General features: G+C 41.8%; 2 protein-coding genes across 6 annotated transcripts in view; one reads left to right on the top strand and one right to left on the bottom strand.

The window, feature by feature from the left end:
- KBTBD2 (kelch repeat and BTB domain containing 2) overlaps positions 1–4,810 on the bottom strand; it is a 20,374-nt gene extending 15,564 nt beyond the window's left edge. Inside the window, exon 1 of the mRNA XM_031455149.2 lies at positions 4,484–4,810. The gene's annotated coding sequence lies outside the window, so the exon portion shown is untranslated. The remainder of the gene's footprint in view (positions 1–4,483) is intronic.
- LOC105095905 (uncharacterized) lies at positions 4,782–22,833 on the top strand. Of its 5 annotated transcripts, XM_031455150.2 has the most exons (6): positions 4,892–5,445; positions 15,239–15,321; positions 16,208–17,078; positions 18,031–20,007; positions 21,935–22,030; positions 22,664–22,833. In XM_031455150.2, exons 3-5 carry the CDS (start codon positions 16,853–16,855, stop codon positions 22,006–22,008), a joined length of 2,277 nt encoding a protein of 758 aa, XP_031311010.2. In that variant the 5' UTR covers positions 4,892–5,445; positions 15,239–15,321; positions 16,208–16,852; the 3' UTR covers positions 22,009–22,030; positions 22,664–22,833. The 5 variants fall into 5 exon arrangements, with proteins under 5 accessions (XP_064343533.1, XP_031311010.2, XP_031311013.2 ...); XM_064487463.1 differs by having other exon boundaries at positions 4,782–4,916; positions 15,239–17,078; XM_031455153.2 differs by lacking the exon at positions 4,892–5,445 and having other exon boundaries at positions 12,694–16,438; positions 16,929–17,078.

The following is a 22,833-nucleotide window of genomic DNA, read 5'->3' as shown; positions in this document are numbered from 1 at the left end:
GCTGGCACCCCAACTCCCAAGCTGTTCAAGGGTCAGCTGTACTCGAGAAGTTTAAGTTGGTTGTCTGAAATCTCCACTTCACTTTCCTAAAATAGCAGTATTTTAAAAAGTGCTTAAGCCCTTAGGCTACAAAAGCCAAAATATACCCAAACGTGTCTCTGTAAAGAAAATTTACACAAAGTAAATACTACTGTAATACGCATAATTTAAAGAATAGTAACAATAAATTTTATATTCATTTTGTAGATTCTAAATATCGATATGAGAGGAACAGGAATCAATATTAACTGGAAAAAGGTATGAAATGTTGAAACTTTGAAAAATAATTCTAAATACTTCTACAGGTTTTAGAGGTTGATGGCAGTGGTTTTTATTACGGGGAGGGGATGTGTCTAATTTGGCTTTGAAATCTAGTTTTCATTTCCACAGATGTGTCATTTGTAGTACCCTTCCACAGAGTAGCTACAAAAACACAAAAATATATAAAACAAGCTTTTCCAATGTTACACAGGCAAGACCTGGAGGATAAAGGATTAAATAACTACTGAATAAGAAAATGAGACTGATCAGCAATTATCTGACCTGAGTATGTGAAATGAGGAAGAATAAAAATCTGGGGAGGAGTTTGCAAACAAGGACTACAAAAAAACTACACAGTAAGGACAAAACATCATAAAGAGGAAGGGCAGTGGGGGCTATAGGTCATTTGTGTGAAGCACTTCCAAGTTGTATATTATTAATTTAGGTGATGCTGTATCACCAGTGATACAAATGTCTATACAGAAGATCAAAAACTTTGGTTGGAAAGAATCCAAGGCATTCTGAATGTCAAATATGGCCAAAAAATTAAGAGTATCAACTGTGGAGCCAAATTACTTGGGTTGAAATCCCAATGCTGCAACTTACTAGTTGTGTGAACTTTCACAAGTTATTTACTTTCTGTGCTTTAGTATCCTCATCTATAAAATGGGGGATAAAAACAGAACTCTTCTCAATGGACTAAGGATTAAATAAGTTTTATGAAGAGCTTGGAACAGTGCCTGACACATAGTACTAATACATAAATATCTGAAATTAATTATCTTTATTAACACACTCACTGGTCAAGCTTTTTGTAGCACTTTCCCAACTTTTGAATCTTCACACCTACACAGGTCTAATGGTCCCAATTACAAGGTTTCAACACTCAGAGTTCTCTTTTCACCCTGAGTGGTATTTTAGACAGGAGAAATTTATTCAAAGATTTCAGGGAGTATTTTGATGATACAAACCGTGAAACAAACTAGTCAAGAAAGACTAACCTTGAGAAGGCTGATGCCCCTGCAGAAAAATGACAGCCAGGAAGGCACTAGCCATAAAACAAGCCTTTCTTCATTTCAATGAGGAGATAGGTTTTCCTTAAGGAGGACAAAATACTGGTGCCAGAAAGTTTGCTTTCAAGTTATCAAAACAACTCTGACAGCTGAGAATGTTTGGAAGACCACTTGATCTTCAGATTGATTGTCAACCACTACACAAACAGACTTTTTTGGAGTTGGGACAAACATCAATTAAAAACAAACACCTTACCTTCTGAAGGGCGTCTCAAGTTCTGATAAATTTCAGTATAGCTTCCCCTACTCTAATAAAATTCAGAGCATAGGTCCATTCCCCTGTGCCCCCCCTTTCCAACCATACTGAAAAGACTACACAGCTCCATCAAGTTAATTATGCTCAGTAATTCCTAAGTAAATCCAGGTCATAGGAATAAGCTTCTGTACTACAATATGATTAATAAGTTATCTCACTTTTAAAAAATTAAACAAGAACATAAAGGAGACACCACCTGTGATAGAATAATTATGTGAGGGTAATATGTCCTTTTATTTGGGTATCACTTTTCTTTTCTCCTCTCAGTTCTGCACAGACTTGAGAAGGCTGGAAAAATATAGACTAAAACAAAATTGACCTTAACTTTTTCAATGGGATTTCATTTTTCACCAATCAATGATATTTCCAATCACAAGAGCAGACAAAAACATTTCCCAGATATTAAATACTCATGAGGTCATTAAGGGCATTGCCACTTAACAATGATTATGACTACTGAAGTTTCTCGGTTTCTTTAAAAAAAAAAAAAAAAGTAAACTGAGGAATACTTAGACTCCTCCGCCTACCATGGAACGTACTACATGTCACCCCTTGTCAGAGGTATGGGAGTGGAACTGAGAAAAAAAGGGAATTTAAAAGTACCTCTCATAACATAGGGAAATATATACAAGATCTTGTGGTGGCTCACAGCAAAAAAGAATGCGACAATGAATGTAAGTATGTTCATGTGTAACTGAAAAATTGTGCTCTACACTGGAAATTGAACAGCATTGTAAATTGACTATAACTCAATTAAAAAAAAAAAGCACCTCTCATTAAATGATTATATTTTTCTCCAAATCTACAATAATCCCTTCTTCTCATACAGAGGAATCTAGGTACTGAAAAATTCTGGCAAGTGAACCAGGAGTAATCTTCATATATTTAAAAAGTTAACCTGAAATCAATCTATCATTTCTAATGCTCTGAGTTATTTAAATATTACATGCTCTATTCAAATTCCACAAAACTGAAAATGATAAGACTAAGATATAATGAAGGACTTTGACATTTTCATTCATATTTTTTATGACAGCAGAACCAATCCTTTTTTCTGGTCTTAGGAATGTGAACAAGAAGAAAATCAATTCTTTTCTAAATACATGAGTAAAATCTTTCGGAAAACTAAGGATTTTTGGCTTTTAAGACTGCATTCAAGTTTCTATGAATTTACCACCCACTTTAAACACATTCAGGGTTCAATGTTTGGATTTTATAAAATAGCTCATTATTTCCATCAACCAGAAGAAAATCTATGGAGAAGTGTAGACCAAAGTACTATGACCCCTCTATTCCCACCCATCTCCTTAAAGGCCATGTGAATAACCAAAGCTAACAGTTTATGGTAATTCTTATGAAAACAAAAAGAAGAGTTACAGCACTTAAAACTCTTCCCACAAAACTATCTGTAGAGAAAATAGCACTATGTTGAAAGGCATGAATATAAAGCAAGCTCAACAGAAATATAATGCGTTTACTGAGGACAACAATCTCTCGAGAATTTCAGGGCCCAATCTAAAGGAGCTTCAGTAAGCACTAGACCAACAAAAGATCAAAGTGAAGAAGTAAGCTTAACATTAGCAAAATTCCACATCATCAAGACAGGAAAACTGACTGGTTTGACTTTTCAATTTACTTTCCGTCAGATAAAAGTCCTTCTGAAAAAACGTCAGGGAAGAAAGTCCTTACCAAAGGTTAAGTAAAGTCACTTACAATTGCGAGATTTTAAGTCCATACCACTCAAATTAAGGCAAAAATTCACAACACAGAGGGAAGGGAAAAAAAACAAACAAAACAAACCACCCTGTTAAAAACCAAAAACCCCACTCTGTTAATTCCACCCTATTAGTTGTCTCAGCGGAAGAAAATATAATTTTAAGCAGACCATATTGCTGATAGGATTGTTTCTGGACGCCTGAATGCTGAGCCAGACGTACAGATTCATGTATCAACAACACATGACCAGTTCTGTAACCTACGTTTTTATAAGGCTAACTGATACAGAAGACAGATATTTCACACAAACATACTCTTTTATAGTTAATTTTATATTTCAGAATCTTCTGTTTTTATTTGAAGGGGCCACTGTGGCATCGGACAATTCTAGAGCTCTGTGGAGTATATTCCTCTCCATTTGAGATAGCTATGAAAAGAGATCTTAGATTAATAAACCAGGAAAAAAACGCCGTTAATTCAAAATAACTACTCTACAACAAACTAAGGGATATTCTTCCATGCCACGGTTTCTCAATTCACAGGGAGAGGAAGGTGGTCGAGTTCAAGTAAGTTAGCGATTTCTCAGTCTAAAGTAAACACGTTCACAATTTTCCGTTTCAAAGGGCAGCTTCTCTCTTTTTAAAATCATTAGTAGATCACAACGGGACCTCTGTTAATCTAGACATCTCAGTTACTTCAGATGTACCGGGAAAGAAAAAAATGCAAAGGGCTTGCCCTCTTTCTGCCCACCGTCTCGCGAACATGTCGCGAGTCGTTAAGAGAAACAGCTAGATTTTGGCAAGCGCGGGCGCCAGCCGGGGCCAGGGCGCCGCCCGGGAGACCCGCGGCCGGAAACGCCCCCGCGAGCGGCGCGCCCCGCCGCCCCAGCCCCGCGCACCGGCCGGACGCCGGGCCGCAGAGGGGCCGCCGCGGGGTGCGGAGGGAGGCGCCGGCCGCCCGCGCCCCTCCCCCGCCCGCGGCGGAAGCGTTTCCGATTTGAAAGATGCCGCCGCCGCCGCCGCCCCCCGCCTGCCGAGCCACAAAGGGCCGAACCCCCTCCCGCTGCGGCCCTCCTCCCTCAGTTCCTCCACAGGTCGTCCCGGGCTCCTCCCGCCCGGCGCTGGCGACGGTTGCTTACCTCTGTCCCAAGCGTTGGGATCCGGTGCAGCCCGCGGCTCCGAAGACACTGGGCCCCTCGGGCGCGGCGGCGGGGGCGTGGCCCTCCCGCCGCGGCCGGGGCCGGGGTCTCGCCTCCGCCTCCCTCTGAGGAAGGCTGGCGCCACAGCCTCCCCTTCCTTCCGGTTTCCTCTCGCGCCCTCCCTAGGCCGGTCCGTCCTGAGCGGAAAGCAGCGTCCTCTCTGGGAGCCGCCGCACGCTCCTCCGGGCCCGACCACCGCCAGACTCCTCCCCCGGGAGCCGCGCCGCCCGCGACGCCTCGTCAGCCCCGGGGCCGCGAGACGCCCGGCTCGCCGCTCCCGCCCCGCCCCTGCGGCGCGCTCTCGCCCCCTTGGCGGGCCCCTTCCGCGGCCCGGGAACGCGCGGACAGCGGACCGTGAGCCAGCCTTCGTCAGGTTTCCTTTCCCGCCGCTCGCGCGCGCCTAGCAGCACAGGCGTCAGTTTTGCAGTTTCCCGGGTTCTCAAGAACCCCCCCCGCCCCGCCCTTACCCTCGCTCTCCCCGCCCTTTTCCTTTGCTGGATCCCACCGGAAAGCCAAAACAATTGAGTACGCGCAGGCGCGAGAAGGAAGCGGAAAAAGCAGGAAGGGCGAGGGAGGCGCGAGGTGACGGGGAAGCGCTTTTGAAGGGGTTTCCCGGGGAAGGTCAGCTGAGAGCCCGCAGAGGGCGCGTGCGCGGCTGAGGGGTCACCCCCCCGCCCCCGGCCCCCCGAGACGTACGGTCCTGGGTCGCTGGCGGGTTCGGGCGGCGGAGCTTTCAGGCCTAGCTTGGTGAAAGAGGGGCCCTAGAAGATCAGTGTTGGGAAATCCGGACAGCAAACCACGAGATTTTATACCGTAGACTGTTTTTTGCCCACTGAAATATAGATATTTGCAGGCTGGATCGGGGAATGGGAATGAGGAGGACTAGACAACACCAGATCAGGGTAAGAAAGGGAGATGTTGGGCGGCTAGCTAAGTGGGCTTTGTCTCCTCAGCCCCGTCTCCAAGAGACGCTTCATGTCCTGATCTCAAGGCCTAGGAAAAACCCACAGCAGTTCTGGGGAGGGAACCGTTGGCGTGCAGAGGGGAGGCTCTGTATGTGAAACCTTCAGATAGTTTGTGCTGCAATGCAGCGGCTATCTCCTTTCCCCAGTAAGTTCCAAAGGAGAGCCTTCAACTGCGCTAAGCGAGGCTTTTGTAGCACCTGAAGGCTGTGGCCCACACTGATTTGGTTAACTTGGTACAGCCTACTAGCAAGCAGAAAGTTGTAGATTTATTCTCTCACTTGGTAGAAGTTATTCGTGGATCAAAAATTGTCAGAAATGCCCACATAGGCTTCACCCACCTTCGTGACTTCCATTCTTAGCACAAGCCCAATCTGAAGAAGGTACATGACTAATTATAAAATAAATGCATACGAGTTACTGAAGAGCCTCTTCCTTTAGGCCAGATTAAATCAACCGAATACACACCAAGATATGTGTATCTGGGACTATGATAAGGGATTTTACAGTAGACTCGAGAAACTAGGTTAATTCAACATCTTTATTGAGTGTCCAGTATGCTGTCATCCTGCTTAATCTGATTAAATGTTTGTTTTGGTATTTAACAACAAGAAAGCCATACAAAAGACTCAGTCATTTAACAAACACTTGAGCACCTACTCTGTGCCAGACCGTATCCTGGAGATGCAAACCTAAACAAGAAAGCAGAAACAGCAAACAATATAGTAAGAGTTTGTGTTTTGTCCCGTAGAGGACAGGAGCATCAAGGCCACCTTGACATCTTTACAAATTTCACCTCAGCTTGGAAGCAGAACAATCACAGCTACTCAGAGTGTCCAGTTTAGGGAGATCTTAGATCAGTATTTTCTAGCAATAAGCTTTTTTTGCAATATACAGTAGCTCCCTTGTGATCTATGTCTAAAACTAGGCACATGACATTGTTTCAAGCATTCTTTTTTAGTTAATAAGGCATCTTCTTTCAATTAAGTGCCAATGGCTATGAAACAGTATCCTTTTAGACTGCATTTTAAACACTGTCACAATTCTAGAAAAAAAAAAACCAAAAATGATTTCCTAGGAAAATAAAGATGCAACTACAAATTTTCTATAGTTGAGGCTTATCTTTGCTTAACCATTTCTGAATGTTATAAATCATAATCATTTAAGATATTAAGATAATCTAAAATGCTAATTTTAACTTATTTATAAATCTTGGATTTGGGGGAGGAAGTTACCAGGCCATCTCTGAGGAGGGGGTACAGTGTACAGTCCACAGTTGGTTAAATCTGCGGATGCAAAATGGCAGATAGGGAGGACCCAATGTAAAATCATACAGACTGCAAAGAGGGTCAATACCCCTTACCCCCATGGTGTTCAGGGTTGTCAACTGTATATCCTCTCCATCTTTCTTCCCCGTAATAATACAGAGAAAATCTAGTTTAAATGGGCATCATTATTATGGGGTAGGCCAAGGGAGTCCTTTATGGTAATAGTACAGTTCTGTATCTTGACTGTGTTAGAATCATAAATCTATACTTAAGATAAAATTTAATAGATCTACATATAATATCTACCAAAAAAAGAGTGTATATAAAAGGTGATGAAATCTGAATAAGGTCTATAGTCTAATTACACTGTGTCAATGTCAGTCTCCTAGTTTTGATAAGATACTATAGTTATATAAAAACGTTACCACTGTAGGAAGCAGGGTGATGGGTACACAAGGAACTCTCTGTCCTATTTCTGCAACTTCTTCTGAGTTTATAGTCATTTCAAGATAAAAAGTTTTAGAAAGTAGATATCATTCAACAAAGATTTATTTTAGTACCCTAGGATACAGAGATAAAAGACTCATGGAATGGGAATGTTGGAGGAAAAGACCCAAGCGTATCAACAGTAGGATGAGTATATAAGAACAAGCAGGTCAAGAAAGGCTTTCAGAAAAAGTGGAACAACATAGGTTAAAAAAAAAAAAAAAAGGGAACCAGCAGAGGAACATAGTAGGGGTCAAGGATAGAGGTTTAGACGAGCTAGCAGTTTTCCCTATTACATGTTTTCATCACACAGAGTACATTTGTCTCATAGCCCTTCTGATGATTATGATTAAATGTTTTTATAATGTAAGTTCCATGAAGGCAGAAACCACTTTCATATCTTTTTGACTCTCCAGTGCCTTATACAGTTAGTGTCTAGGCACTCATAAACATTTGTTGGGTGAACAAGGTCATTAGCCATGACTAGAACATGGAGTACGTGGAATGACAGGATATCTGGAGAGGAAAGCAAGAGGCAGATACAGATCATGAAGTTGCTTATATGTTAAGTTTGGACTCTTATCCTAAAGATAATGGGGAACTATCAGCACAATCAGTTTTGTGTCTATAAAGAAAGACAGTATGAAGAGTAGTAGAACAGAAGCAAAGAGTAGCAGTGTCCCAGAAAAGTCAAAATGCAACCTGAGTAATTAGTGTGTTAGCAGAGGAAAGCAAGCTAGGCTGTTAGTAACTGCAGGTCCCACTCAAGGGATTATAGGTCTACCAGCCTGAGCGTCTGAGCACTTTGTTCTGCACCAATAATAAAACAAACAATAAAATCTAACTCTTGGTGAGTACTTATTATGTGCCAGGCACTTTATATTACCTCACTTAATCCTTACAACTATATGAGTTTGCTGCTGTCGTCTCCACCTTACAGTTGATGTGACTGAGGCACAGAAGTTAAGTAACTCACTCTAGATGACACTACTAATAAAATAGCAGAGCCAGGATGAAAACCTAGGCTGTCTGGCTCCAGAGTCTATGATTTTAATTACTCTGTTTTATTGCTTTCCTTCCTCCTAGCTGACTGCTTCCTTGTATCACTTCAAATCCAAGGAACTACTATATTATCTCAGCAACATGGTTTAAGTAGTACGAACAGGAAGGAAAAAGAGGTGATTTTTCTTCTCCCTTCTCCTGGGTTATCAGATAGGAAAAATATTTCCCAGGATACTCAGCAAAGTTCCTCCTATATCTTCTTGCCCAGGATAATGAGATTGCCGTAACTGGTTTTCAGACATGGATTGGGGTAGAGGGGGAAATACCCACTTTCTCTGAGCACATTGCTTTTCTTTATCTGGATAAAACTGTGGTTCTCTCAGCAAGGACAAAGTGGGTGAGATCACCAGCAAGACCACCAGCAATGCCTGCCACAAAGACAACCCATGAGACTAACATGGTAAATGAGAGTGTACTGGAGGAGGAGCACTGGACTGGGTTTCAGCCTCACCTTGCCATTCAGTAGCTGTATTTTCCTGGCAAGTTATTTAACCTCCCTGAGCATATTTCCTCATACAAAAAATGGGTATACTATACCTTAAGGTTGTATAAGGATTCAAGACAATATAAGTAAAGTGCCTAGCACACAGTAGTCACTTAGTAAGTGACAGTAATTAAAATTATGTTATTTTCCACATGTTAAATATAGAATTACCATATGGTCCAGCAATTCCACTTCTAGGTACGTACCCAAAAGAACTGAAAGCAAGGACTCAAGCAGATATTTGTATACCCATGTGCAGAACAGCATTATTTAAAATAGCCAAAAGGTGGGAACAAACAAACATCTATCAATGGATTATATGGAAAAACATGCGATGTATACACTGGGATATTACTGCAATGGAATAGAATGTTATTCAGCCTTTAAAAAGAAGGAAACAAACACATGCTACAATATGGATAAACCCTGAAGACATTATACTGAGCGAAATAAACTAGACATAAAAGGACAAACATATGATTCTAAATTTTGATGCTTTTTCTGTGTCTTAAAACTGTGGGTTTTGCCCTTTGGTGTATCTCATAATTTTTTTCTAGCTATATAGATATAATACACTGGGTAAAGTACATCATGGGTACTGGCATAAGAACTGCTTTAAATAGTCCTTTAGCAATGTGGTGGTAAGGTATGGGGGCAGAGAAAGTATTCTATGTACCTACGATTAGGTCTAATCTTTTAATGATCCTATAGCTCTGATTGTGAACTTCACACATGCTTCTCTGTTCCAGCTCTCAACCTTTAGGTGGAATAGGACAGCTAGAGTGTGTGTACTTGAGAACTTTCCTTCCCAGATGCAGTTTAGGCTCTGAGAAAACCCCAGCAGGGCAGGCTCTGGTTAAATAGTTTCTCCTGAGCAGTTTCTCCTTGTTAAGAAGAACAGGATGATCTGGCATAGCTTAAAATGGTCATTTTTCCCCTGCCCCTGCTGAAAGCACTTGGGGATTATTCTCCAATGTATGCACCATGAGAAAATGATAAAGTTCCAGGAGGTGACACTCACAAAAGTGTGGGACCCCACCAATGACTGGGTCTCCCTGGAGTTTTTACTTCTCAGACTTGTCAACACCGAGCCTCCAGCAATTTGTCAGTTGTAATTCAGGTTTCCCTACTCAGGGCTGGTTCCCATAGAGGTTGCTACTCTTGGGCTTCTACAGTAAATTGTGATTCTCTATATTTGCCTGTCCTAGAATCAGCCATTTCTTCAAGCTCTGATTCCTTTTAATGGAAAATGGCATTTAGAAACCAAGATCTGAGGGCCAAGTGTGCTCCTTGTTCCTAAGGTATTATTGCTTTAGGCCCGCTCAGAAAACAGATGTATGCATATACATACACAAATATATACATGTAAATATATACATATATATATATATATACACGCTCATTTATATATATACCTACATCTATCCGCATCTATATCTATGTACATATATACCATGAGTTCACATTAATATTTCTAATTCCAATCCGATGATAGTGAATTTCCATATTTGTAACTGTCTTCTTGTGAAAAATCTATCTCATAATGGGAGATTTCAAACACATCACTCAGTAAGTTATACATCAAGTAGACCAAAAATTAGTAAGGGTATAGAGAATTTGAACAGAAAAAAACTTTGATCTAAAGGGTATTTATAAATAAAGAACATCTAATAATTAGTAGATAAAACTTCAAGTTTACTGCAATCATTTCCAAAATCTGAATACTTATAAGTCTATAAGACAAGTCTAAACAAATATCAAATTATCGGTGACTTACAAATCATGTTCTTTGACCAAAATGCAATATAATTAGAAATCAATAATAAAATGCTAATCAAAATCTGATGTTTGTAAATTGAAAAACCTAGTTCGTAGGGTGAGGGGGAGGGTACAGCTCAGTGGTAGAGTGTGTGCTTAGCATGCATAAGGTCCTGGGTTTAATCCCCAGTATCTCCATTAAATAAATAAATAAACAAACCTAATTACCTCCTCCTTCCAAAAAAAAAAAAAAAAAAAAAAAGGCTAAAAGGTACTGTGGAATACTACTTAGCAATAAAAAGGAGCAAAACATTAATGCATGCATTGATGCTCCCCAGAATTTTTTTTTAAAAAGAAAAACCTAATTCTGAGTAATTCAAGGATCATGAAAGAAAGCATATTGTAAATTTGAAAAAGAGCAAAGAATAGAAATTAGAAGGTATTTAGGAATAAATGACTATGAGAATGCTTCATAACACTTGTGAAATGCAACTAAAGAAGTATTTAAAGGAAATTTGTAGGTTTAAACATATAGATGTATAAGTAATAAAAAATCAAATTAATGAGCTAAATATCCAAGTCATAAGCTAGAAAAACAAACAACAGAGGAAACCCAAAGACATTTAAAGATAGAAATAAAAGAATAGTAATTACTACATAGGAAATAAAGGAGAGCAACAACAAAAAGGTTGGTTCTTGATAGGACTAATGAAATGGATATAGTTTTGAGCAAATTTATCAAGAAAAAATATAGAAGACAGAATTTTAAGAATCCAAATGGGGACATAGTTATAGATATCACAAGCACTTTTTAAAAATTAAAAGTTATGAAAAACTTTATACCTATAAATTAGAAAACTCAGACAAAAGGACAAATTCTTAGAAAAACTCAAGTCATCAGAACTAAATCAAGAAATGGAAAAACCAAACAGACTTATAAATATTAGATAAACTGCATCAGTAGCCAAGTCTACCTACAAAATAAAATACACAACATACTCTTTCAGAGAAGTCTACCAAACCTTCAAGGAATAAATAGATAATCCTTGTCTTATGCAAACTATTCTAGATGACAGAAAAAGAATGGCAAGTTATCTAGCTTATTTTATAAGGCTAGGATATCTTAAAGCCAAGAAAAGACAATATTAGAATTAAAAATTACAAAACAGTTGCACTTGTAGTCTTTTATTCCAAAATTCTAAATAAAATACCAGCAAATGGAATCCTGCAATGTATATTAAAACATATCAAGACCAAGTTGGGTATATCCTAAGACTACAAAGATTGTTTAATGAGAGAAAAATCTCTTAATGAATCTGTTTTATTAGCAGGATGAAGGAGAAAAAAAATATGATTATCTCAATAGATAAAGGAAAACCACTTGCTAAAAATCAATATTTATTCAAAAATTTAAAACTCCTCAGCCAATCTGGAATAAGAGACCCTACTATCTTGCTAAAGGGTATCTTGAAAATAATCTATAGTAATTCTTTTGGTGAATCATTAGAAATTAAGTACAAGATAATGCTGTCGGCTCTCAATTTTTTTAATTGAATATTGTGCTGAAGTTCTTACACTAAGACAAATAAGAGAAATGAGAAGATATTCATTGAAAAGGAAGAAACAAAACTCATCTGTAGATGATTTGAATGTTCACACAGAAAATCTAGTCAAATCCACAAAAAAAAACCTGAAACTAAAGAGTTCAGCAAAGTTGCTGAAATATAAAATCACTATGTAAATACAATAGTATTCCTATATACCACCAACAGAGTTAGAAAATGTCATTTAAATAAAAGAAATAATTTTCAATAGCAAGAAAAACTATACCTTTACAAGATAAATTAGAATATTGTATTTAAGATTTATCCATGGAAACAGATGTGATTCTAGTTCATTCATTTAACTTCTGTATTAAATTCCATAATCTATCTATACTACAATTTATTATCCATTCTCTTGTTTCTTGGACATTTAGATGGTTTTCAATTTTTTTATGTTGTGTAAATGCTATTCCAACATTTTAAATAAATGGCTCTGTGTATATGCAAGATTTGTTTTCTAGAATATTTCTATAAATAGAACTGCTGGTTCATGGGGGCATGGCACATTGCCAACTTCTTTAGATACTGTCCACTTGCTCTCCAAAGTGATTTTACCAATTTACACTCTCACGAGTATTGTACACATGTTCCTGTCACTCCACTTCCTCCTTATCCCTTGGTGTCAGACTTATTTTTCCCACCAATATCATAGTAATGAATGGCATCTTATTGCAAATACCACAAGAATGTAGGCTCCTTAGGAACTATAATTTCATTTTTCTTCCCTGCTGTTTCCCTAGGGCTAGAATTGTACTAGTACCATCATAGGGACTCAAATTTTGTGGATGGAATGAGTGAATGAAGGACTACTAGTGAGGTTGAGTGAGGCTCTTTAGGTATGGAAAGCAAGACTGTCATTATACTTGTGTTTAAAATTTCTACATGAAATTAGCATTCAGTTGAGGGGAAAGTAGAAATTACTCTGCTTTAATGAGAGACAAAGACTATCAAACTCAAAATGAAGGTGACACTGACCACTCAAACACTAGAAAAGGCATTGGATCTGGGAATCCAAAGACCTCAGCCCATTCCCCTTCCAACTAGTAGGACTGCTATCTAACATATACGGACAGATTATTTAACCTCCCTGAATCTCAGGTGTTCTCATCTTAAAATAGAGATGATGACAATAATAACATCCATTTGGAATTCTGAGCAGAGAACACACAGTTTACCAGCTGGACTTAAATGCAAAAATAGCAACCACCATCTAACCTCAGGCACCCTACCCAACACAAAATGCCTCAGTTGGCACAAAAACATCCATACATCAGAGGTCAAGTTGGAATCTATGGACCAGATAGTACCACTCTATATTTCATCCTTGATACCTTCTAGCACTGCCTCAAACTCAAAGTTTACAGTTGGCTGGCATTTCTGGGACATTTTCATTCCAGTCTTTCTCTCTGCTGACCTACCTACCAACCCTCTCAACTAAGTAACCTGGAAGCCTTGTTTGGCTAAACACAAAACACCATATCCCTCACTCTATTTCCTGAATAGTGATTGAAGCTTGTTCCCTCCCAAGGACACTCCTGTCCTGAGCTGCCGTCATAAGGAGGTTCTTCATTCTCCCAATGTCCATGCACTCCAGGGCTGAGACATGGCCACTAGCTTGCAGCAGATCCAAGTTTTCTGGAGATTGAATATTATAAAATTTGGGGGACTCTAAGAAAAACATCAGATTATGAATACAAACATCTTGTGATGTTTCTATCTGTCATCGTGCTGGTCACTCTGCCACACTGATTGAAGACATGGAAACCTCTAAAGGACTATAATAGGAAGGAAATGAAATGAAGCAGGACCCCGTGGGGTCCTCCTGGGTACAAAAGCCCTTCTATGTCTCCTGTTTTTTGTCTGTAGAAAAAGGCTATAGCCTCCTAGATCTTCCGTGAGTTCCAAAGAGCAGATTCAAACAGTCACACTAGGGAAATGAGGGAACGCAGAAACAAAAAAATCAAGTGCAACATAATCTTTTCCATGATTGTCAGCTTAAACTAATGCCTTGATTTATGACCCCCAACTGTCGAGATAATGTCCTGTGGCTTCAAATAGCTTCCCCAAATAGTCTTAAAATTGATGACACCAGGAGGATCAATTAAGAGCTGAAGCTCCTAGAGGGGGAGGGTATAGCTCAGGTGGTAGAGCGTGTGCTTAGTGTGTATGAGGTCTTGGGTTCAATCCCCAATACCACCTCTAAAAATAAGTTAAACCTAATTACCTCCCCCTCCAAAAGAGAAAAATAAAAAACTGTAGCTCCTGAACCATCATGAAAGCTCTAATAATAAAATACCTCAACCATCACTTTTGCTCTCATCTAGAAGGAAGTTAAGGGATCAAAAGAACATAATTAACTAGTTTGCTTTGTAGGAACACACAGGTTGATCAAGTCACAGGAAGCCAAAAGTCTGCAATTGAGGTCTTATCAGGAAGCAGAAATCACAAAGACCCTTTACCTTTGTTGCCTTTAAAAACTTTGCGCCCAGACAAGTCTAGGTCTCCCATCTTCCAGATTGGTGCCTCCTTGACTAATTAATCTTTCTTTGCTCCAAACTCCGACATTTTGGTTTGTTTGGCCTCAGAGAGTGTGTTAGGCACACGAACCTGGGTTTGACAACACAGGGGGTGACATCCAAAGCTCCAGCCTCCCTGATCTTTTCCTTCCTTAGCACCAATGACCTTCACACCCTCAAGACTTCAGCAAACCACTATAAATGGCCACCCTGGGGACCTAGTTATATCTTACAACTGGTCCAAATCTGAAATCCTAAATTTCAGATTTCCATTCTGACCACAAACCCCCTCCTCTAGCTCTTTCATTCTCATTTATAAGATCTCCATTACTTTTGCATCATTTGATGAGCTCCTCTCAGACAGGACTTTCTCTTCCTGATTGTATGCTAGGCCACTAAGTAGGGTGAGGAGAGGCACCTGAGGAGCACAATTTTAGGAGGCACCCAACACTCACGGTCACCCAAGTGCAGGGTATACATTATGTGCCATGATGTGCGACTTTAATTTCTCACCATTATACTGAACATTCAACTCTTATCTTGTCTTTCCACAAGCCCTGCAAAACCAGTCCTTGATCCATCCAATCATTATGTCTCTCCCAAGAAACTGAAAGTGCCTGAGCGACATACCACTGCAGGTGAGGACCAACACAAATTACTGAATCTCACCCCATGTCAGCCCCCAACTCTACCAGCAGCCCTTCTGCAGGTCTGTAGATTACTTTCTCCATTCCATGAGTCAGTATGGCAGGTATTGTTATACCATTCCTGCCCCTCTTAACTGAAGATATAATAATAACAAGGTCATCAGATGCTAATATACTTAAAATTCTGTCTTCAGGACTTCATCTCCCTCCTTCATCTCCTGTCTCTCCATCTCCCGGATAAAGATGCCGCAATCCCTTTCTTTCAAAAACAAAAAGAAAAATCCACAATCCTCCTTACAACTCCACGACTCCCGTTCACGAGATACTGTCCTACGTTTTCCCTTCCTCTCCGGTATAGAGTACCCTGTACGTGCCAGCTTCCCGTTCTAACTGCCCGTCTATCACCCACAGACGACTTCCAGCGCCTTTCCGTCCCACCACTTGCCCCCACCAATGGGTCCTAACTGCCAGAGCCCCCTCCCCCGAGATGTTGCTCTCCTTAGCTTTCAGGCTTGTTCACCCTGCTGTGTGACTGACTCTTCCTTCTCTCAGGTCTGTCCTCCGTCCAAGTTGGTCTCCTTCCTCTCTGCTTCCCCTCGGCAGGCTCCTTCCTTAAGTGTCAGAGGCTTTAGGCCCCAGGAAGGAAGGAGACAGGAGCTCAGAGAAGTGGCCATGACCTGACCTAACTCAACACACTCAGAGGAGGAGACAGTCCGGGAGAACTAAGGGGATAGGAAGGGCTTCATTTTCTAGAAAAGCTAAGGCCAATGTGCCTACGCGCACAAAGGATGTGCAGAAGGGAGGACTAGGGGTTCACCTGGGTGCAGTGTGTAGAGGACTGCTCTCCTCCACTAAGTCTCAGCACCGGCTTCTTCAGGGCTTTTAGAGGCATCCGCCGGCCCAGAGAGCTCACACAGGGCGCATGCGTGCAGGAACGGCTGAGGGGCGGGGCCTGCAGAAGCTGCACGTGCCCGCCCTGCAGCGCCTGAAAAGGCAGGAGCGCAGGAGCGACGATCAGGCATAAGGTCTCGGATCACAAGAGATCAGACCAGCGCGGGTCGTACGCCACCATATAAGGCTCCCAATCGCAGACGTCGAGCTAGAGCAGGTTGGTGTCCCGAATGGGAGCGCGGGTTGCAGGGGTCGCGAACAGACTGGCCTGCTGGGAAGGGGGCTTTGGGAGACATGGAGCCCAGAGCCTGGACTGCGGGACTAAGGAGGGTTTCGGGCCAATGAGAGGGCAGCGCAGCCTGGGTCTAAGCCTTTTCTTTCAGCGTAACCGCTGCTGGAGTTCCCTGGCTTTTGGCACCCAGCACTGGGTCTCCCCGCACCTCCAAGGACTCATCTCCCCAAGGTGCTGCTGCCTGGGGAGCCGAGACTTCCTCAGCACAACGAAGGCCTTGGCCCCTGGGCGTCGCTCCCCTGGTCCTAACAAAGGGCAGCGCCCCGAGTCCCCATCCCAGGTGAGCGGGGAAGAGAAGGTAAGGGAACTTAACCCAGGCGGTTCTGATGTGGGGCAAGGATGGCTTTCTTCCTTCAGTGCACTTTACAGAGCCGACCGCGGCTGTCCTTCCTAACCACTAACACCTGTTTTTCAGCCTGGAAAATGAACTCTTCAGGAAACAACGAACATTTTGAGGGCAGTAACTCCAGACCTTTCTTTTATGTACACCCCATGGCCCAGCAGCCTCACCTGGGTTCTTGGTACCAGAATCCCACCTGCAATGCATTCTCCGCTTCCGGAACAGGTAAGGAATCTGAATCCCCAAAGAGGTTCAGTGGGATTAAGAACCCTCCCTATAAACCAAAGCCTGAAGGTTTTCTAACACTTTTATCCATTACCTCCCTTTCCTCACCCAGTGCTCATACTGTGGCAGCACAGGGGGCAGTGTTTGTAGTTTAATAGGAAACATTTGAATTCCAACTATATGCCAGTTACTCTGCTAAATACTAGAAACAGGGTCTCTCATTTGACTTCAATTCATGAGCTAGGTCTTGTTGCTGTCCTTCCTTTCCAACTGGGAGAACTGAGGCTCCCAGTCAGTGACTGTCCCAGGGACACACAGTAGTCCAACAAAAGTCTCATCATATTCTGAGACCAGTCTGTTGGAAGAGGTACTTTAAAGTTCCTAGTTCCTGTAATTTTTTTCAACAAGGCCTCAAGATTCTAAAAGCTAGTATGGTGAGGTCAGAAGACTACTCTGGAGGAAGAATGAAAAGCTAGACTTGAAAATGTTTGGAAGGGAGACATCTAGGATTTCACTCAGTACATGGTGGGAAGAGGCTTTAGGGAGTCAGGGAGATCTGTGGGGTGATTCTGCCATCTCACCCCTCCCAGTAGGAAAGAAAATGTTAACTTGCTCTTCTGAGTATTCTGCTGTAGAAAGTATGTTGTATATATTATGCAATTTTTCCAAATATAAAACTAGGTGTGATGAGGAGAGCTTCTGAATTCACCAGTCACTGTTTCCAGCTGAATAGTAGTCAGTCTGAGCAAGAGGGAACTGTGCCAGTTTATGCCTGTGACCTGTAATTCTTCACCGTGTCTCTACCTGGCAGATGTTGGGCCAGCACCTCCACATGAGCCAATTCCTTCAAGAGATCTTGCTTATAAACATTCTGTTGGCTCTGTATAGGGGTGTACTGGCTGAATGTTGACTGGCTGCAGGAGACAAAATGACTGTCATATTCTTTTCCTAGGTTTCAGAAATGGAAGTCTGTATTTTCTATATCCTGTGGTGCTCAATGAGTATCCTGGCTTCCTCGTCCCTCAATCCCCATTGCCTACCACTCTTAACCGAAGACCTATAGTCCCTATATTTTATAACACAGCACAATTCCGACAATATAGTGGCTATGGGAAAAAAATGAAAACGAAACACACACAAACTGAACCTCAACAGGCTGAAAACACAAATAAAAAACAAGACATGCACTCAGAAGGCGTCAGCTATGACATAGGAAGGGTGACCAGTATCCCTGTTACTAATATTGACATTGAAATGGACAACATTCCTCAAGAAACAGATGGGGCTTTGACATCTGTTGCCCAGAAGAGGGAGCTACACGGCAAAAGCCCTTCTAGTAACACTCTGTATAGAAATGCAACTCAAGGAAGCTGTGCATCCGAGAAAGAGCAAAGGAGGCTAGAACAGGGCAAAGGATCCCCTATAATAAAATTCTGGAAATCGTTGAAAGAAACTGTGGGTTTGTATGACATGGTTTATGGTAAAGCCATGACAGAGAACGTGAAACAACACAATGAGATTTCACAGAGTTCCTGTGAAAGTAGAGGTGTGCTCTATAACCTTCAGGAGGGTGAAGACCACATTGTATATAAAGATGAACACAGAGCTGTCCAGTTGGAGGAGCGTCTTGATGTTGTAAGAAGTGAGGAGATGTTACAGTCAGGATCTATCATGGAGATGAACTTGGCTGAAGAAAATAAGGGGTATGCAGTTGTTTCCCAGAACTCACCACCTCCAAATGCAGTAAAAGACAGGGCTGAGATCCAGAATACCCTGAACTCAAAGCTGTACCAGTCCACTGGAGATGTCAACAAGCTTCAGCAGGAAGGGCCAGTCTGTGCCAGTTTGGAAGCAGGTAATGACCCAAGCCTACATTCAGGATCTCAGAAACTCCTTACTGTATGGGGAAGTGTGCCAGAGAACAGTAGTGGGATCTGTGGGTCCCCTGAGAATGTGGGTGAAGAGGAAGAGGTAGACAGCAGTAGCTGTGAGGGGTGCGTTCCCTCCCCTGCTTGGTTGGCCCAGTTCAACAAAGTAGATGAGGGCATCCAGTGCGGTATGACTTGTTGGTATGAGGTACAGTCTGAGAAATCCCAGGAGCCTTCCCCAGAAAGCAGCAGAAAGGGAACAGGGCAGATGGGGAGTGGGAACCAGGATGAAGATGAAGATGATGGGGTGGAGAGGAATAGCTGTGAGGGGCACAGTCCCTCCCTTACACGGTTGTCCCAGTCGAACAAAGTAGATGAGGGCAGCCAGTGTGATATGAGTTGGTATGAAGCACAGCTCGAGAAATCCCCCCAGCAAATGCCCTCCAGAGGTGATGAGACATCCCCAGGCTGCAAAACCAAGGGATCATGGGAAAAAACAGTCACGAATAGAAAATTAAGTGCAGATAAGGGTGAAAAGATTATGAATGATGAGATGGGGGAGGTGTATAATGAGAACTTCAAAAGGTGTGCAAAGACTAAAAAGACTGTGAGAGGCAGGAAGCTCAAAGACCTGAGCAGCTTCTCAAATGTTAAGACAGCCTATTTGTTGAAGAAAAGTGCTGCCTTGAACATTGTGCTTCCTGAGGATTCAGAAGACTCTGAGTTGGAAGAGGAAGTTGAAGAGGAAATGGAGGAGGTAGAATGCCTCCTTGAAGTGAGTCCACAGGGCCCTCTGACATCTTTCAAAGGGAGGTTTTATCAGGACCCTGGCAGGATAATCTGGATGCCACCTGAGAGCTCTGTCTGTCCCCAACTTATTGTCTGGCCCACCGGAAATAAGTACAAGTTAAAGCATGGTGAACATGAGCGCATCCCTGTGGTTTACAAGGTGAAAGGACAGGATGGCTGTGACAGCATTGGTGGCAGGCTCCGAGGCAAACACACCATGGCCAAGCAGGAGGGACTGGAGTCCAAGAGACCCTCTCACAAATCATTGGAATGTAAGTGCCTGGTGGGTTCATATCCTATTTGGTTGTCCGTGGTGGTTCCATACTGGGTCCTGGATCCATAGGTAGCCATAAATCAGTAGTGTTTCTCCATTTTGTAAGTGTGTTGTCACTTAAGCTGTAGATGCATATAATCATATTCAAAGAGAATCCCAAGTTAGAGTTCCTGCATTCTAGGAAATTGTGCAGTAATTGGAAACAAAAAGTGCTCTAGTAGAAGGTGGTAGGGAGCTGGGTAATGGTGGTAAAGGAGAGTTGGGCTGAGATAGAAAAGGAGGGAAGGACATGGATCTTGCTGGACTCCTGAGAATGGGCAGTCCATGTGGAGGCAGAGAATTTGAACAGATTTAGATTCTGTGGCTTGGAGATAAAAGAGGAGAAAGTTTGGAGTGGGAATGCAGACAGTAGCATGAGCTCAAACGGGCAGCCAGGGCAGGATTCAGCTTGGGACCATGCTGCCAGAGGGGAGACTTCTGACGAACTGGGAAAGACGGTAAGGAAGATGGGGTAAAGTCGTAGTGTTTCTCTTCACTTACAGATTTTTATCCTGTAGGCAATAAGGGGCTAATCCAGATTGAGTAGAGAAATGAGACAAATGTGCTGTAGGAATCTTCAATTAGCAGTATTTTATAGGAGGAATTAGACTGCAGTGTGCCTGTATGGATGAAAACCAGTTTCATTCAACAGAGTGTGGTAATTCAACAAAACAAAAGTGGTGAGGGTCCTAATTTACATGGAAGTAAAAGAGAGAGACATGTGAGAGGACTGACACAACTGAATCTTAAGAAAAGGGCTGGAGTTTGAACTTGGGAAGAGAAGGTGTTTTGCTTTTCTGCGTGGGTTGTAAGGGGAGGAGTGTAAAATGATGAGATTGAGGGACTGGACCAGCAGCTCATCCACACCTGGTTGAAGCTTGAGTTCGGACCACCCTATGACTGGTGAGGACAGGGCTGACAGGAGTGGGGAGGGCTCGAAGGAGAGCTTTGCGGGTGATTACATCTGGGGTGCAAAGAATGAAGCAAAGCAAGTAAGTGAAGAATGGGATGCATGAGGGCCCCAGGGAAGTTTACCTTCCAGTCTTAATCCCAAACCCTTAGACTTATGAAATACTTAAGCCTACCTAGTCTACTTAAAAATTGAGATATTGTCTTAACTCTTGGCTGTTGTCATGACGTTGATTCATGCTCAGTGATTTGGAAGGGGTTTTAATTTTACTTTTTATTTTTGGAAGGGTTTTTAAAAAACAGGGTGACTTTACAATATGAGTGGAGTTTTTTGCTTTGGTATGTTTACTCTCTGTTTATAAAAGAGGGCAAGAGAGAATGTTCTGGGCCACTGTGCTTTACAGATCCTCAAGCATAAATGTAAGCTCTGTAATGAATGGGAGCATTCCAGATGTGTGAGCCCTAGATCACAATGTCTAACCCTGCAAAATGAATCAACTTAAAACACTGGCTGCCTTACCTTTAGTGTTCTCAAAGTCCTACTTGCTTCTGCATTCCTATGTCATTTCCCATCAGTGTGTGTATGAATCTTTTTCTATCCTGGGAAATAACATTACTTGGAAATTTACCCTCCTCACCCTCAGTACTGTAGTTTGCTAGTTTTGAGCACTATCTCCTTTGGCTATGTCTGAAGGAGAGTCCCACTGAGTAGTCCTGTGAAGAAGATAATGAGAGCTTCAATTTACTCTAGGCTACACAGCCAAGATTTTAATTTCCAGGCTGAAGGGTCTCTTCTATAAATTGTGTCTATTACTATTTTGTCAGATATTTTTTGCTGCCAAGAACTATAGAATGGTATAGCATAGACTCATGAAAAATAGGTCATTTTCTTAAAAGATGTGTTTTTGAATTTTTTTTTCCTTTTGGTTTTTAAGCAACTTGGATTATTTAATGTATGAATGTCCTTATTCCCTCAGGTAACTGTGAGAAATCAAAAACCAAGGTACCTTACAAAGCAACAGAGGTTCGAGGCAGATGCTATAAAGTTTAGGAAATACCGAGCAGATCTAGAGGTTGGTATCTATCCTGTGTCAAGTGTCTTATGATTTGATTTTTGGACTTTATTTGTTTGGGGTTTCCTCCTTGGTGCCTGTTCTGCCCTCCAAAGCTAACACTGCTTATGCGCAGTGACAAACAGCAGCATTCTAAGTGGGTAACAGATAAACCTTGTAGATCCCAGCTTAGAAAATCACAGTCAAAGCCTTTCAGTTCTATGGAATGTTTTTTTATGCTGGTTTTCACATTTGATCCCGATGCTATTAATGGTAGTATATTGTGGGTTATATGGGATTTTGTAAGTTATCCCGGCAGCTTCACCCTTAGTGTACTAGTTTAGAGCTGGGTACTGGAAGCTCAGCATCTCCCTTCAGGGGCAGTAGCCTCACAGGCTTCCCTGCACACTGAGTCTTGGCATTGCGTATCCCTGTCTCACTTCAAACCTTAGTCTTGGAGCGGTGGCTTGACGGCCGTTTAAAGGTCATTCCTGCCCTACAGTGTTATAAAGGGAAGAGTGATAACTAAGTTCAGGCAAAACCTTCAGCTTTATCCTAAAAATGGAAACTAAAGATATTGGTAATGATTCTCTGTATAACATCTTGTCTGTTACACAACCGATTTAACAAATGTATTCCATTGTTATTTCATAGGAAACAAATTGCTAAATTCCAGCTACAAGGAAGAGCTAAATATTGCATCATCACATGCTTGCTCTCGATTGAATTACTAAAATGTTATACTAAAAAAACAAGATAACGTGACATTGTAAAGCCTTTGGAATTGTAAGTTGTAAAACAGCAAATAAATGGAATTGCAAAAG

This window comes from Camelus dromedarius, chromosome 7 (genome assembly GCF_036321535.1).
Source record: "Camelus dromedarius isolate mCamDro1 chromosome 7, mCamDro1.pat, whole genome shotgun sequence".
Taxonomy (NCBI): domain Eukaryota; kingdom Metazoa; phylum Chordata; class Mammalia; order Artiodactyla; family Camelidae; genus Camelus; species Camelus dromedarius.
The sequence above is the reverse complement of the archived record's forward strand: the minus strand, read 5'-3'. Positions and strand labels throughout refer to the sequence as shown.